At 43.4% G+C, this 13610-nt stretch overlaps 1 protein-coding gene and 1 long non-coding RNA gene across 4 annotated transcripts in view; one reads left to right on the top strand and one right to left on the bottom strand.

Annotated features, from left to right (window-relative positions):
* Positions 1–13610, top strand: part of LOC307215125 — a 58599-nt gene that overhangs the window by 44835 nt on the left and 154 nt on the right. The window contains exons 3-5 of one of the 3 annotated variants that reach the window (XR_013838290.1): positions 3605–3695; positions 9481–9595; positions 9752–10348. This is a non-coding gene — a long non-coding RNA (uncharacterized lncRNA). Of the gene's footprint in view, positions 1–3604; positions 3696–9480; positions 9596–9751; positions 10552–13610 lie in introns of those variants that run through there. The other 2 variants (XR_013838291.1, XR_013838292.1) reach the window with 2 other exon arrangements.
* The window catches only part of CRYL1 (crystallin lambda 1), a 37241-nt gene that overhangs the window by 20430 nt on the left and 3201 nt on the right, over positions 1–13610 (bottom strand). Inside the window, exons 2-3 of the mRNA XM_079974070.1 lie at positions 9467–9574; positions 5181–5307 (exon numbers count right to left, since the gene is read on the bottom strand). Coding sequence (XP_079830196.1) covers positions 5181–5307; positions 9467–9574 — 235 coding nt within the window. The remainder of the gene's footprint in view (positions 1–5180; positions 5308–9466; positions 9575–13610) is intronic.

The following is a 13610-nucleotide window of genomic DNA, read 5'->3' on the forward strand; positions in this document are numbered from 1 at the left end:
TACAGCAGATGTACTAATTCTCTGATTTAACTGGTATTAAGGAGAACATGAAGTGCAGGAGTTCTCCTTCAAATAATTCATCTTACGAGAAGTAACAAGCGAAGGTCCTAGAGTAGGGGTGAGGTACAGGGTCTGAATTTGGCCCTCTAGACCCTCCTACCTGGCCCTTGGGACTCTCCCTGGGTTATCTCCCTCCCCAGCCCTACTCCACACTCTCTGTGTATTTTGTATGGTTGGAATGTGTCCATGAACTAAAATAATATCAGCTTTCCTGGACGGAAAGATAACATAGCTTATATTCTCATTCTCACATAAGAAGGTGGCCTTATGACTGAAAAACCCCCACGACAGCCTCCCTCATCCCATGGGAACACTTGCAGTTATAAGTTAAGACAGTGTGTATACCATGCCCCTATCAGTGTGAACAGGACAGACGAAAAACGAGAACCACAATTACCCAGCCTTGTTAATTCAGCTGCTGCCTTGAATAATTGGATGAAGGATTTTGAAGGAAGTAGGGGGGAATGTTCTAGCAACACATTCAGGCTGCTCAGATTATTAAAAGCAGAGGGAGGAAAGAAAGAGAGCCCCTCTTTATAATATGTCAAAAGTGTCTTATGGAGAGGGTGGCAAGAGATTCTTCCTCACCCAGGCCTGCTACTACTTTAACTGGCCTGGATTGAACATAGCTTGGCACAAACATGCGATCGTGCCACTTCCAAGAGAGGTCACAGTTCTTTGCTCCTTCACCAGTCACTGTGCTGTTGCACACTCTGCTGAACTAAGTCGTGACTTGGCATGTCGTTCAGATTCCAGCCTAACTGCAGGCTGTAGCCAAGCTTTGTCGCATGGGATACAGCCGAGTTATTCAGATTTACTTCCACATTTGATCCATATTAACCACAAAACCCTTGAAAAAGTTTCAAATGAATTTTATGTATAACAACATTTCTTACAATAATGAGATTGGTCATGCCTGATTGAGACTATACACTTCCGTTGCCCGATTTTTATCAGATTTCTATTGGTGTTAATAAAGTCAACCATGAATACAGATAATATTCACTCCAGTAACTATGTAGCTATGCTTTACTTACTGAATAACTCGGAGCCTTTACTAATTGTGGTGAATTATCTTCTAACAAAAGACAAAGTCCAAAAATACAAAAAACAAAAAAACAAAATAGGACTTTCGAGAACCACAACCTCACATTGGAGGAATGAGAGTGAGTGAGTGGACATTCATGTCACTTTGTAAAATTGAGAGGCTGCAGATAACCAAATATTACACCTATGTGCTCTTCTCCTGTTCAATTGTAGGGCTTATGGGATAGAAGCCAATGATATTTGAAGAGGGTATTTATAGGTTTTTGCAAAGATGGCTCTCAAGAAGAATATCCCATTTCTCATTTCCCCAAGGCAACATTGTTATGACCATTGTATAAAATTAACAGAATTATGACATCAAGTAGCCCATTCTTTAACAACCGAGACCAATGGTCTTTAAAGAGAGAATGAGGGCACTTCCAGGGAACTTGTTTTGAGCATTGACTCCAATCAGATTGCTGGAAGGCTAAACGACATTATGTCAAAGTGAGTATTATCCTGCACTTCCCACTGAATTGTCCAACTTTGGCACAAAAAGTCCAATCCTTTAGAGAACTTGGTCTGCAGCATAAGACATTCCAGTCAACTATCATTGTGTAACCTGGATTTGCTGGTATGTGATTGAATCCCACCCTAAAATAGAAAGGTCCCTGGAAGCAACTTTAGTTTAAAGCCCCACTGACTTCTGTGGGAAACATTTAAGACCATGATTACACTTTTCCCAATAATTTTGTTTAGTTAATAAGTGACCATAGGCCAAGTAAATTGAAAAGCAGGGATGGAAGAACGGTACCTAAATACCTAAATCAATTTATATGAAGAGTATTTGCATTATGCTAGACAACTAATGTTTTATGGCTATGAAGTAAGTTTACCCACTGTATATAGTGAAGGAAAGAGAAAGTTTTAAATAAGAAACAAAGGAGAATGAAAAAGAACTCGCTAGATTTTATCTGTTTAACGTAGTTTAGGAAGTTTTAAGCATTAACATTCTCTTAACAGGTTTTTTTAAAAAGAATTTATACTCTTAAGGACAATGTTCATTACAGGAGTTCCAAGGAATGCAGTGAAATTACCATATACATGACAGGGCTAGGGTAGCACATCCACAGCAGAAGTAACCTCTGGAGCAGTGCTTCTCAACCTGTGGGTCCCCAGATGTTGTTGGACTACAACTCCCATCATCCCTGACCACTGGTCATGCTGGCTAGGAATGATGGGAGTTGTAGTCCACCAACATCTGGGGACCCACAGGTTGAGAAGCACTGCGTCTGGAGCCACCAGGACAGGAAATTGGAGCAGACGTCAAAGGCCTTCATTCAGAAAAAATGAGTAGGAGGGTCCACAAACTCAGTAGGGACCCTCATTTTTGATGAGATCAAGATAATAAACATTATCACCTAAAGAGCAGGGATCCAGGGGTCTTAGTAGACCACAAGCTTAGGACAACTCAACAGGCAGCAGCAAAAAAAGCTAATGCTATTCTAGGCTGCATCAACTGAAGTACAGTGTTCCGATCAATGGAAGTAATGGTCCCACTCTATTCCATCTTGGTCAGACCACACCAGGAATACTGTGTCCAGTTCTGGGCACCACAGTTTAAGAAGGCTATTGACAAGCTGCAACATGTGTAGAGGAGGGCGACCAGGATGATCAAGGGTTTGGAACGGTTGAGAGAGTTGGGTATGTCTAGCTTGCTAAAGAGGAGACTGAGAGGAAGTATGATAAAAAAAGGTAAAGGTAAAGGTACCCCTGCCCGAACGGGCCAGTCTTGACAGACTCTGGGGTTGTGCGCCCATCTCACTTAAGAGGCCAGGGGCCAGCGTTGTCCGGAGACACTTCCGGGTCACGTGGCCAGCGTGACGAAGCGGCTCTGGCCAGAGCCAGAGCCAGAGCCAGAGCCGCACACGGAAACGCCGTTTACCTTCCCGCTGGTAAGCGGTCCCTATTTATCTACTTGCACCCGGAGGTGCTTTCGAACTGCTAGGTTGGCAGGCGCTGGGACCGAGCAGCGGGAGCGCACCCCGCCGCAGGGATTCGAACCGCCGACCTTTCGATCAGCAAGCCCTAGGCGCTGAGGCTTTAACCCACAGCGCCACCTGCGTCCCAGGAAGTATGATACCCATCTTCAAATATCTAAAAGGCTGTCATATGGAGGATGGAGAAAGCTTGTCTTCTCCTGCTCAGAAAGACAGGACATAAACTAATGAATTAAAGTTACAAGACATGAAATTCCGACTAAACATCAGGAAGACCTTTCTGACAGTGAGAGCTGTTTGACAGTGGAATGGACTTTCTTGGAAGGTGGTGGACTCTCGTTCATTGGATATTTTTAAGCAGAGGTCGGATGGCTTTTTTTGTCATGGATGCTTTAGTTGAAATCAGCAAAGCAGTAGGAAGAATGGGATAGGGTGGGCTCCCGATAAGTGATCAACTTATATTTTCCTTAACATATGTATTAAATGAAATGTGTGTGTGTGTGTGTGTGTATTTCCAGGGTCAATCCTGAGCATCTCTAGGCAGAGCTGTCAATGTTGCGTCTGAAATCTTGGACAACCACTGCTGAACTGTGCAGACTAATGGTCTGAGTGAGTACAAAGCAGTCACCTATGTTTGGTATTTCACAGCCTCTCTTGACACGGTACTAGTCTGGCCATTGTAGGACGGCAACAAAATGTAAATGGGGGTACAGAAACCTTAGTCAAAGCTCTGACTAAGCACTGGCCATACACAAAGCTTGTGAGATACATAACTTATTGGAAAGCTGGTCAGGGGTTAGTGTCAGATACGTTTAAGTCATCATATGCTTGCTTTAGCAGTAGCTTCAATGCACCAGCTCCCTCTTCTGGAAGAAGAAGCGGGAATATTCAGGTAGAAGTTATCTTAAGCAGGGGATTGTATAAGCAAAATTATGCAAAGCCAAATTCCCCCCCCCCTCCAATAGTCCTGCACATCCATTTCTATCTCTCTGAGGCCAGTGCTGAGCAGGCCTTGCCCCCCCCCCAATGGAAAGCTTTTTAAGCCCCTCAAGCTTGCTTACCGAGCAGATCGTGCGAGGCCTTTGGAAGGCTCTGCAAAGTTGTGATGAGATTGTCTCAGAAACCTAAAAAGTAAGGTGGGGGCTTAAAAGCTCTTTCCATACTGTGTTTTCCCACTGCGAAAAGAGCTTTTTAAGCCCCCACCCCGCCCCGCTTGCTTTCCAGGCTCTGGGAAGGTTGCATGTGGGTTCCTGTGAGACCTCTTCTGGGGCAGAAGGTGTCTCCTGTTCTCTCGCCCATTTTATTTATTTTATTTTCTGTGGTCACATTTGCAAAATCAGTCTAAGATGAGAGCTACCCATATTGCAATTCTGTCTGTTTATAGTATTACATCACAAAACTACATGGAACCTTAACTGCATAGTTCTGCCTTTGAGAGTATGCCCCTCCTCCTGCAAGTTGCCAGTGCAGGGCATCAATCCAGATCAGGATATGTACAAACAACCCTTAAGAAATACGTGTAAAACTAGGGTAGTAAAATATATGATAAGACCCTTTTCACTACTTTCATTTTTAAGTTGATTTATCTGGGGGGGTACTCCAGTAAAATGAAGCAATAGAATAGAATAGAATTGACTGAAGCAACAGAATTTCCATTTCTGCACTTAGCTAGATCACCTATTTATTAAAATCTGGTATATTCTTTATGCACAACCTAACCACAAAAGATTCTATACAAAAGTACCTCCTGTAACCAGACTTCTGAAAACTTTACATATTAAGTGTGGCTGATTTAAACCGGATTTAAACTTATCGTTTACTTGGCCCACAAATTGCCAATGAAAAGAGGTAGGAGTACCACTTATAATTTTTGGTCAGTTAAGCTCTATTAGATGTAAAAAATTTGCTGGAATGGTAATGACCAGCTGCTGCATAGTCAAGGCTGTATTTAGAGGCCGGTGCTTTTAGTTTCATCCAACTATGAGATAAAGGTGGTGAATGAACAAATGATTAGAGCGTAAAGAAGCCAGTGAATTCCCCACAAAATTTCCTCCCTTTGGCCATGTCAAGCAAACAAGCATGTACTGTACTCACCTGAAGGTAAATGGCACCCTCTACTGCCGCTTTTAAATCTGTGCAGCCGCTAATGAGAGACAGCTGCTTGTCGGCTGTCAGAGTACCTTTCAGCATTCCTGTATTTCCTAGTTCTTTCAATTCTTTGCTGTTTGAAAACAGAAGAACAGCAGAAGAATTATGAGTTTTATTTATCACACGTACTAATAAGAATATACCACAGGAAAGATTCCGGCAACCCATTCTTCCCTACTGCACTCTTCACTTTTTCCATGCACACTTATTAAACGGAACCCTCGTGAAATATGGTGCAGTGAATGGCATTCTCAAGGACGCTGGTGGCGCTGTGGTCTAAACCACTGAGCCTCTTTGGGCTTGCCGATAAGAAGGTCGGCGGTTCAAATCCCCGCAATGGGGTGAGCTCCCGTTGCTCGGTCCCTGCTCCTGCCAACCTAGCAGTTCGAAAGCACGCCAAAAAGTGCAAGTAGATAAATAGGTACCACTCCGGTGGGAAGGTAAACGGCATTTCCATGTGCTGCTCTGGTTTTGATGTTCTGTTGCGCCAGAAGCGGCTTAGTCATGCTGGCCACATGACCCAGAAAAACTGTCTGTGGACAAACGCTGGCTCCCTCGGCCTGTAAAGCGAGATGAGTGCCGCAACCCCAGAGTCATCTGCAATTGGACTTAACTGTCAGCGGTCCTTTACCTTTTTATGGGCATTCTCTAGATTCATGCTTCAGAGCACAATGCAAACATTGTTATTCATTTATTAATTGCCTCCCATGCCAACATCTCAAGGTGGTGTGCAATAAAAATAGCTAAAAATGGCTAAACACAGCACAAAATGGCTAAACACAGCACAGAATACTTTCTTTTAAAAAAACCAGAAAGGCAAAAGCAATACAATACAGACACCCTTGGCAGAAATCCAGCTGGGAAAGCCTGTCAGAAGAAAAATGTCTTCATTTGTTCCTGGAAAGTGCAAATGGTGGGCTCTTCTTGTATCCCGAAATGCTATTCCAAAGAAAAGGGACAGTCATACTGAAAGTCTTGCTCCAAGATGCAGACTTCTGATATCTTTGGAATTTGCAGAAGGAGCTCTTCCACAGACCGCAGTGACCTCCTGGGCATACAAGGGAGAGGGTGGTCTCTCAAGTAACCTGGTCCTGAGCTGCGTAGGGCCTTACATGTTAGTACCAAGACCTTGAGCTTTTCCTTGTAGCAGATCAGAATCAGGCCAATTGCCCATCTAGTCCAGCATCTTGTTTCCACAACCAGAGCCTATGAGAAACCCACAGGCAGGACCCAAGTACACTCTCTCCTCCTGCAGTTTCCAGCAGCTGGTATTCAAAAGCCTAGTTCCTCAGACTATGAAGGCTGAGAACAACCATGATGGCCTTTGCCTCCATTAATTTGTCTAATCCTCTTTTAAAGCTATCCAAGTTGCTGGCTACCAGTGACTCCAGGGAGCCATCACTGATGTCCATGAGTCCTACCATTATGAGAGAAGAAATTTTTCTCTACCCACTTTCTATGTGACATGTATAATTCTATCATGTTGCCTTTTATTCGCATTTTCGCTAAACTACAAATCTGCAACCTTTCCCCATTGCTCCATCCCCTTGATCGTTTTGGCTGCCCTTTTTATATCTTACTCATCTTATTCATAGAAATATTTATATACCACTGTAACACAAAACATGTGAACTTTTCCAGCCTCTCCAGCAAATGAAAACCTTTTGCATGTCTGTTGATGACTGAACAAAGATTATACAAGAAAGGGCAGACTATTATTCGATGGAGGCACAGCATAATGTGATGTCCCAGACAATATTAACATACAGATTCCCAGTCATCAATCTGCCTCAACCTGCTCGTGTCTCCACCATTCTCATGCAGAGTATATTGCAAGTGGGACCTGCAACACTCGCATCCACCAGGAGGTGTTTAAAGTTATGTGCAGAGTGGTCACAACTTAAAAACGAGTCGTATGCAATAAATAAATACCGGATGTGGGGAAAACCTTGAAACGAAACAAAACCTTGAAAACAACTTGGCGCTCCTTCTCACAAGTCCGTGCTTCTGGCAAAGCCTTATGTTGATTATTGTTAGAGCAGTAATGTTTTCATATTGTACAATAGCAGTCCCATCACCCATAGGCAATTAGATGCTTCCTCATATTACAGACAGAGAAATCAGGGAAAACAACTTAACAAAGGAATTGGGAGTGAAACACTAATCTGATAAGGGGCTTTGCTTAGCCCTTAGTCCAGTCAAATCAATTCTGAAGGAGAAACAAAAAAATGCATTCCTCTTCACACTTTTAAGTATCCCTTACCACCAAACGCTCAGAAACATGAAACTGCTTTGCTGAACCCTCTCTCCCCAAGTGTTTTGTTTGCTTGTTCATTCTGCTGTTACCTAGGCAATGCCATTTTGGTAGTGCAAAGAATATCACATTTCTACCCTCAACAAAGAACACTCTGGCCTGTATGGATAACTTTTGTGATCACCATCGGAAGTTTGCAACGACATGGAGATAAGATGGGGCAATGTTAGAAACATAACTTCTCTGTGACATTTCAGTGGTACATCATGCGAGTTCTCAGGAAGTTGGACATGGGAATTTAAGCCAGCACCAACTCAATTCTTACAATTTAGCACAGCTGAAGTGTCCAAAGTGCTTCACGTGCATTATCTCAATAATTCTTACAACAGCATTGTAAATAGGTCACTATTGCCACCATCCCATATTGCAAGGGGTGGGGCTGACGCCAAGAGAACAGTATCTTATCTAAAGACACCTACGCAACTCCAGACTGAGTGATTTGAATACGGAAACTCCTAACTCTCAATAAGCATTCTGGAAACTTAAATCTCCACTTACTAGTATTGGAAGGGACTGGGCATCTTAAACAAGCTTTTTTAAGTGTTACTGATACAGTGGTACCTCGGGTTACATACGCTTCAGGTTACAGACTCCACTAACCCAGAAATAGTACCTCGAGTTAAGAACTTTGCTTCAGGATGAGAACAGAAATCGTGCTCCGGCAGCGTGGCAACAGCAGGAGGCCCCATTAGCTAAAGTGGTGCTTCAGGTTAAGAACAGTTTCAGGTTAAGTACGGACCTCCGGAACGAATTAAGTACTTAACCCGAGGTACCACTGTATTTTTATAACATGAAAAAAATAACAAACACATGGAGCATCTGAAAGGTGAAGGTATGTGACAAGCCAAGCAAGCTACTGAAAGGTGGAGGCAGCTGAGGCAGCTTCCCCTGCTGCCTTGAAACAGGCAAGGCGGACTGGCGAGGCTTAGCTGGGGGGCGGGAGGGCTTCTTTAAGTCTTCTCGCCGCCCTCCCCCCAGATGAACAAGCCCCATATCCCTCCAGTATGCACAAGCCGGAGGGACATGGAATTTGTTGAAGCAAAGGGAGGAGCAAGCTGTATTGTGCCTCGGCAATGCTGGTTGTTTCTCCCTCTGCAGTGGTATGAGGGCAGACTATGATGGTGGTTTCCCTCAGTGGTATATCACTGGTGAAACTGCCACCACTCCCAAGTCCCTCTGCCGCCAGAGTCCGGATGCAGCTTGTTTTCCCCTCAGCGCGCTGGTAGCAGTGGGACTCAGGAGGTAGCGGTTTCACCAGCAATATGCCACTGAGTGAAGCCGTCATCACTGTTTGCCCTAATACTAGTCCTGGGCGATATATGAATATATTGCCCAGGCCTACTAGGTGACCTTGGGCTAGTCCCAACCTCTTAACCTACCTCACAGGGTCGTTGTGTAAGGATTACCTGAGGAGAGGGGTGCACCATGTACTCCGTGGAGAAAATGGTGGGCTACAAATGCAATAAATAAGATCTTCTGTGTACCTGGAGGGACCAGCCAGATGGAGATGTCAGACTAAGCACTAAGATGAGAGATAAGGGACATCCTATCTCCATTCTATGTGCTAAAATCAGAGATAAGCCTCTGCCTGCTGTGTGACAGTAAAAGGATTTATTCCTGTGTGTGTGTGTGTGTGTGTGTGTGTGCGCACGCGCCTGCTATTGCTTTTAGAAGGCAATAGAGGACACATTGGACAATTGATCAAAAACTGGAGGGTTGGTAGTGGGGCTTGTGGGTCTCACTGAAGATCTACTACCTTTTATCCCATAATTTGAGCAGTACCTTGAATAGATAATCTCAATGCATCCTGAAATCCCATTGGTCCCCTGTTCATCTTGTTTAGAACTAAAAGCTAACCACAGTATTCAAACAATTATAATCCTGACTAATCTGTGCTAAAGGAACTCAAATGACTTACCCGATTTTTTCCAGGGCTTTTGTTACCTGTTCTTGTACAATATCATAAAGCTTTACTTGAAATCCAGCAGAAGCAAATAACATGGCCCAGCTACATCCAATGAGTCCACTAAGAAGAAAAGAGAAAACCGTTAGCACAAATCTTTTATTGTTATTTATTTGAAAATACTTACAGGCCACTTTTCCAGGCAAAGCCTGCCCAAAGCAGCTTACAGCAATAAAAACTACAAGTATATAAAAATGCTTTTTACTAAAAATCAATAATTATTATTGATCTATTCCACAGAAATTCCACAAAGAGAGTTTGGAATTCCAGAAACATAATGATATTACAGTCCCTTTCCGGCAAGCAGGACATAAATTATTCAGGAGAAGGCCAACTGAAACAAATGAGTTTTTAAGGTCTTCTGAAATGTCTGAGGTGTTGCTGCTATTGCAGTATTTCTGGGAAAGAACTCCAAAGGTGTGGTGGAGCCACCACAAAAGAGGCCCTGCCTCTTATGCTCAACCACCTCACAGACCTATTCCTGTCACAACACAGAAGCAAAACAAGGTTTTCCTGTTTCAGCACCTGTTGAAGGCAGCAACCTGGATGTGGATATAGTTAACCAACCCACAGATTCAGCAATAGAAGTTTAAGGTATGTTTTGAAAGGGCAATGAAGGACGCAACAGACCAATCAGCATATTACAAAGCAATTTGGCTCACACCCTACTTTTGGAACATCTAAGTTTATTAAGCAGAGAGCGAATGTTGAACAAAATGGACTTGGGTTGAAAATAGTCTTGTTTCACTATTCTGTAGGTTATTCTGCATGCTACAGGCCTGAAATTCTGCACACAGAGCATCCGTCCAAGTACATATGGAATGCAGAAAAATTCAGGTGAACATATATAGTCATATGACATTGCCTTACCCCAAGTTAGGCTATTCATCTAGCTTGCCCACTATTATATACTCTGATCATGGCTCCCTTGCCTGTCAGGATTCTTCCCTGTCCTGTTACCTGAAAAACTTGAGACTAAAGATATCAGGATTGAATCTGGGAGATTATGCATGTGCTCTACCACCAGGGTTCAGCCCCTCTTGGCAATTCTTTTTTTTTTTAATGTACTGCATATTGAGTCAATACTTATTTTTATTTTTTTACATAAAATGATATTCTATGCAATTCTATCTTAGATACTGCTTAGTAATGATAATACTCATTTCAAAGATCACCTAAATTGCACAGAGTCAACAAACAGTCCTGTTTAGTATCTGCCTGCCAACGGGCATAATTCTTGCTAAATACTGGGATCTAATTTGGATATCTAGATGCAAATTTTCTGGTCCTACAATAAAATATTAATATGGAAGGCACTCCCTAGCCCCATTCATTAATTCATTTGTTCAATTATGTATATGTAGTCAATTTCTCCTAGTTTTTTTAAATCACCCTTTTCATTTGCAGATAATATATTTGTATTACTTATTATTATTAATTGAATTTATATATACCACCCTATACCTGGAGGTCAGGTCTCAGGACGCTTCACAGAACAAAATCAAAATATAAAACCATAAAATATAGAATCAAAATAAAAACAACAACCTAATACCCCCCCCCAAAAAAAAACACACCACACATTTTAAAAGGGCATAGGATGTCAATCAAATCAACCAAAGTCCTGTTTAGAAAGGAATGTTTTTGCCCAGAGCCTAAAGGTACATGATAAAGGCACCAGAAGAACTGCCCTGGGGAGAGCATTCCACAGATGGGGAGCCACTGCAGAGAAGACCGATTATCATGTTGCCACCCTCTGGACCTCTCAAGGAGGAGGCACACCAAGAAGGGCCTCAGAAGATGATCTCGGGGTCCAGGTAGGTTCATATGGAAAGAGGCAGTCCTTGAGGTATTGCAGTCCTGCACCGTTTAAGGCTCTATAGGTCAAAACCAGCACTTTGAATTGGGCCCAGAAACTAATTGGTAGCCAATGCTGTCTGACCAGGATCAGTGTAATATGCTCAAACTGTTTTGCTCCAGTGAGCAACCTGGCCGCTGAATTCTGCACTAGCTGAAGTTTCTGAACCTTGAGATTACCAGAGCATAGACAACAGTAGTTAGGCTATCCCTGTCCACATAGGGGTGTAGCTGGGCCACGAGCTGAAGCTGATGGAAGGCACTCCGGGCCACAGAGGCCACCTTAGCCTCAAGCAACAGCAAAGGATCCAGGAGTACCCCTAAGCTACAAACCTGTTCCTTCAGAGGAAATGTAACCCCATTAAAAGCAGGCAATCTCCCACCCATCTGGCCTAGGGAACCACCCACTAACAGTGTCTCAGTCTTATTTGGATTGAGTTTCAGTTTGTTGGCTCTCATCCAGTCCATTACCAAGGCAAGACACTGGTCCAGCACTTCCACTGCCTCACCTGCAGATGTAAAGGAGAAATAGAGCTGAGTGTCATCAGCATACTGCTGACAACGTACTCCAAACCTCTGGATAACCCCACCCAGCAGTTTCATGTAGATGTTAAACAACGTGCGGAATAGGATTGAGCCCTGCAGAACCCCACAATGAAGGTTCCACAGGGCTGAAAAGCATTCCCCAAACAACACCCTCTAGGAACGACCATCCAAGTAGGACTGGAACCACCGCAAAGCGGTGCCACTCATCCCTAGTTCAGACAGTCGCTCCAGAAGGCATCTAAAGCCACTGAGAGGTTGAGGAAGAATTAACAGGGACGTGTTTCCCTTGTCTCTCTCTCAACGGAGGCCATCATACAGGGCGACCAAAGCAGTTTCTATGCCAAAACCCCAACTGAAATGGATCCAGAAAATCAGTTTCTTCCAAAAGCACTGGGATCTGGTCTTGCTCAGGAAAGGGAGATTAGCAACAGGCTGGTAGTTAGTTAGGTTTTCTGAATTCAGGGAAGGTTTCTTAAGGAGTGGTTTTACCACTGCCTCCTTCAAACAGGCAAGGACCACTCCCTCTCATAAAAAGGCATTGATCACCTCCCTACTCATGTGCTCTTATTTATTGTTTTGTTATTTCTTCCATGTAAAGAGCCAGTAAAATCCATGTTTAAAAATACGAGAGTACTCCTAAATTCTTTTCCATGTCTCTGTATTGCTGTAGTTGAAGGAATAATCTAAACTGAGAGTACATGTTGTAGTCAAGGTCCCTTCAGTTGCCCTGTCCACATCCTCAAATCACAACAACAGAACATGATTCCATACACTTTGACTGGCCAGTGCTCTAGAAACCTCCTCTAGAACTTTATCAACACTGACATCTAGTTTGGATCAAAATGTAAGTGACCTTGTGCTCAAAGTGCCTTGCAAATTGTTCACCGCAGGTCTCGGGAATCTCTCAAATTCAACAAGTCCGACAGCAGAACTTCCCAATAGGTCCTTCACCTCTGCATTTGGGGGTGGGGTGGAGGAAAGATTACCAAAGCCAATCTAAATCTCAACAGGTAGCGATCCATCCATGACAACACTGTTATATTAACCGGCACTAACAATTTCTCTGTGGCAATAAACAGATTCAGTGGACTTAGGATATATGTTGATTCCACAATGTACAGTAATACCTCAAGTTGAATGCGCTTTGGGTTGAGCGCCTTCGAGTTGTGCTCCGCGGCAACCTGGAAGTAACGGAGCACATTACTTCCGGGTTTCGCCGCTCACGCATGCGCTCAAAATGATGTCACACAAATGCGTGGTAGCAGTGAAACACGACCCGCAGACGCACCGTCCCGTCCTGCGTTCTGTTCGGGATGCGAACGGGGCTCCAGAACGGATCCTGTTCGCATCCCGAGGTACCACTGTATTGAGAGAGAGTATGGCAGTCATGTATTCCTCAGTTAGATCAACCAAATGGAATTGTCAATACACAGCTATAAGAATAAGAATAAGAATAATATTTTATTATTTATACCCCGTCCATCTGGCTGGGTTTCCAGGTGCAGTGGGGAAACTCTCAAAGAGGCAAGATAAGGCCACATGAAGTCACAAGTTATTAAAGGTTGTAGCTATAGTCATGTCATATCAAAGTCACTGAAGAGCAGACATCAGAACAGAATATTCCCGTTTTATTCTATTCTGCAGCCAGGCAGTCTATGCAAACACCTCTACGGATTTTAAATGCAAGAATGTGTCA

The sequence above is a fragment of the Podarcis cretensis genome (genome assembly GCF_951804945.1).
Source record: "Podarcis cretensis genome assembly, chromosome: 4".
Lineage (NCBI taxonomy): Eukaryota > Metazoa > Chordata > Lepidosauria > Squamata > Lacertidae > Podarcis > Podarcis cretensis.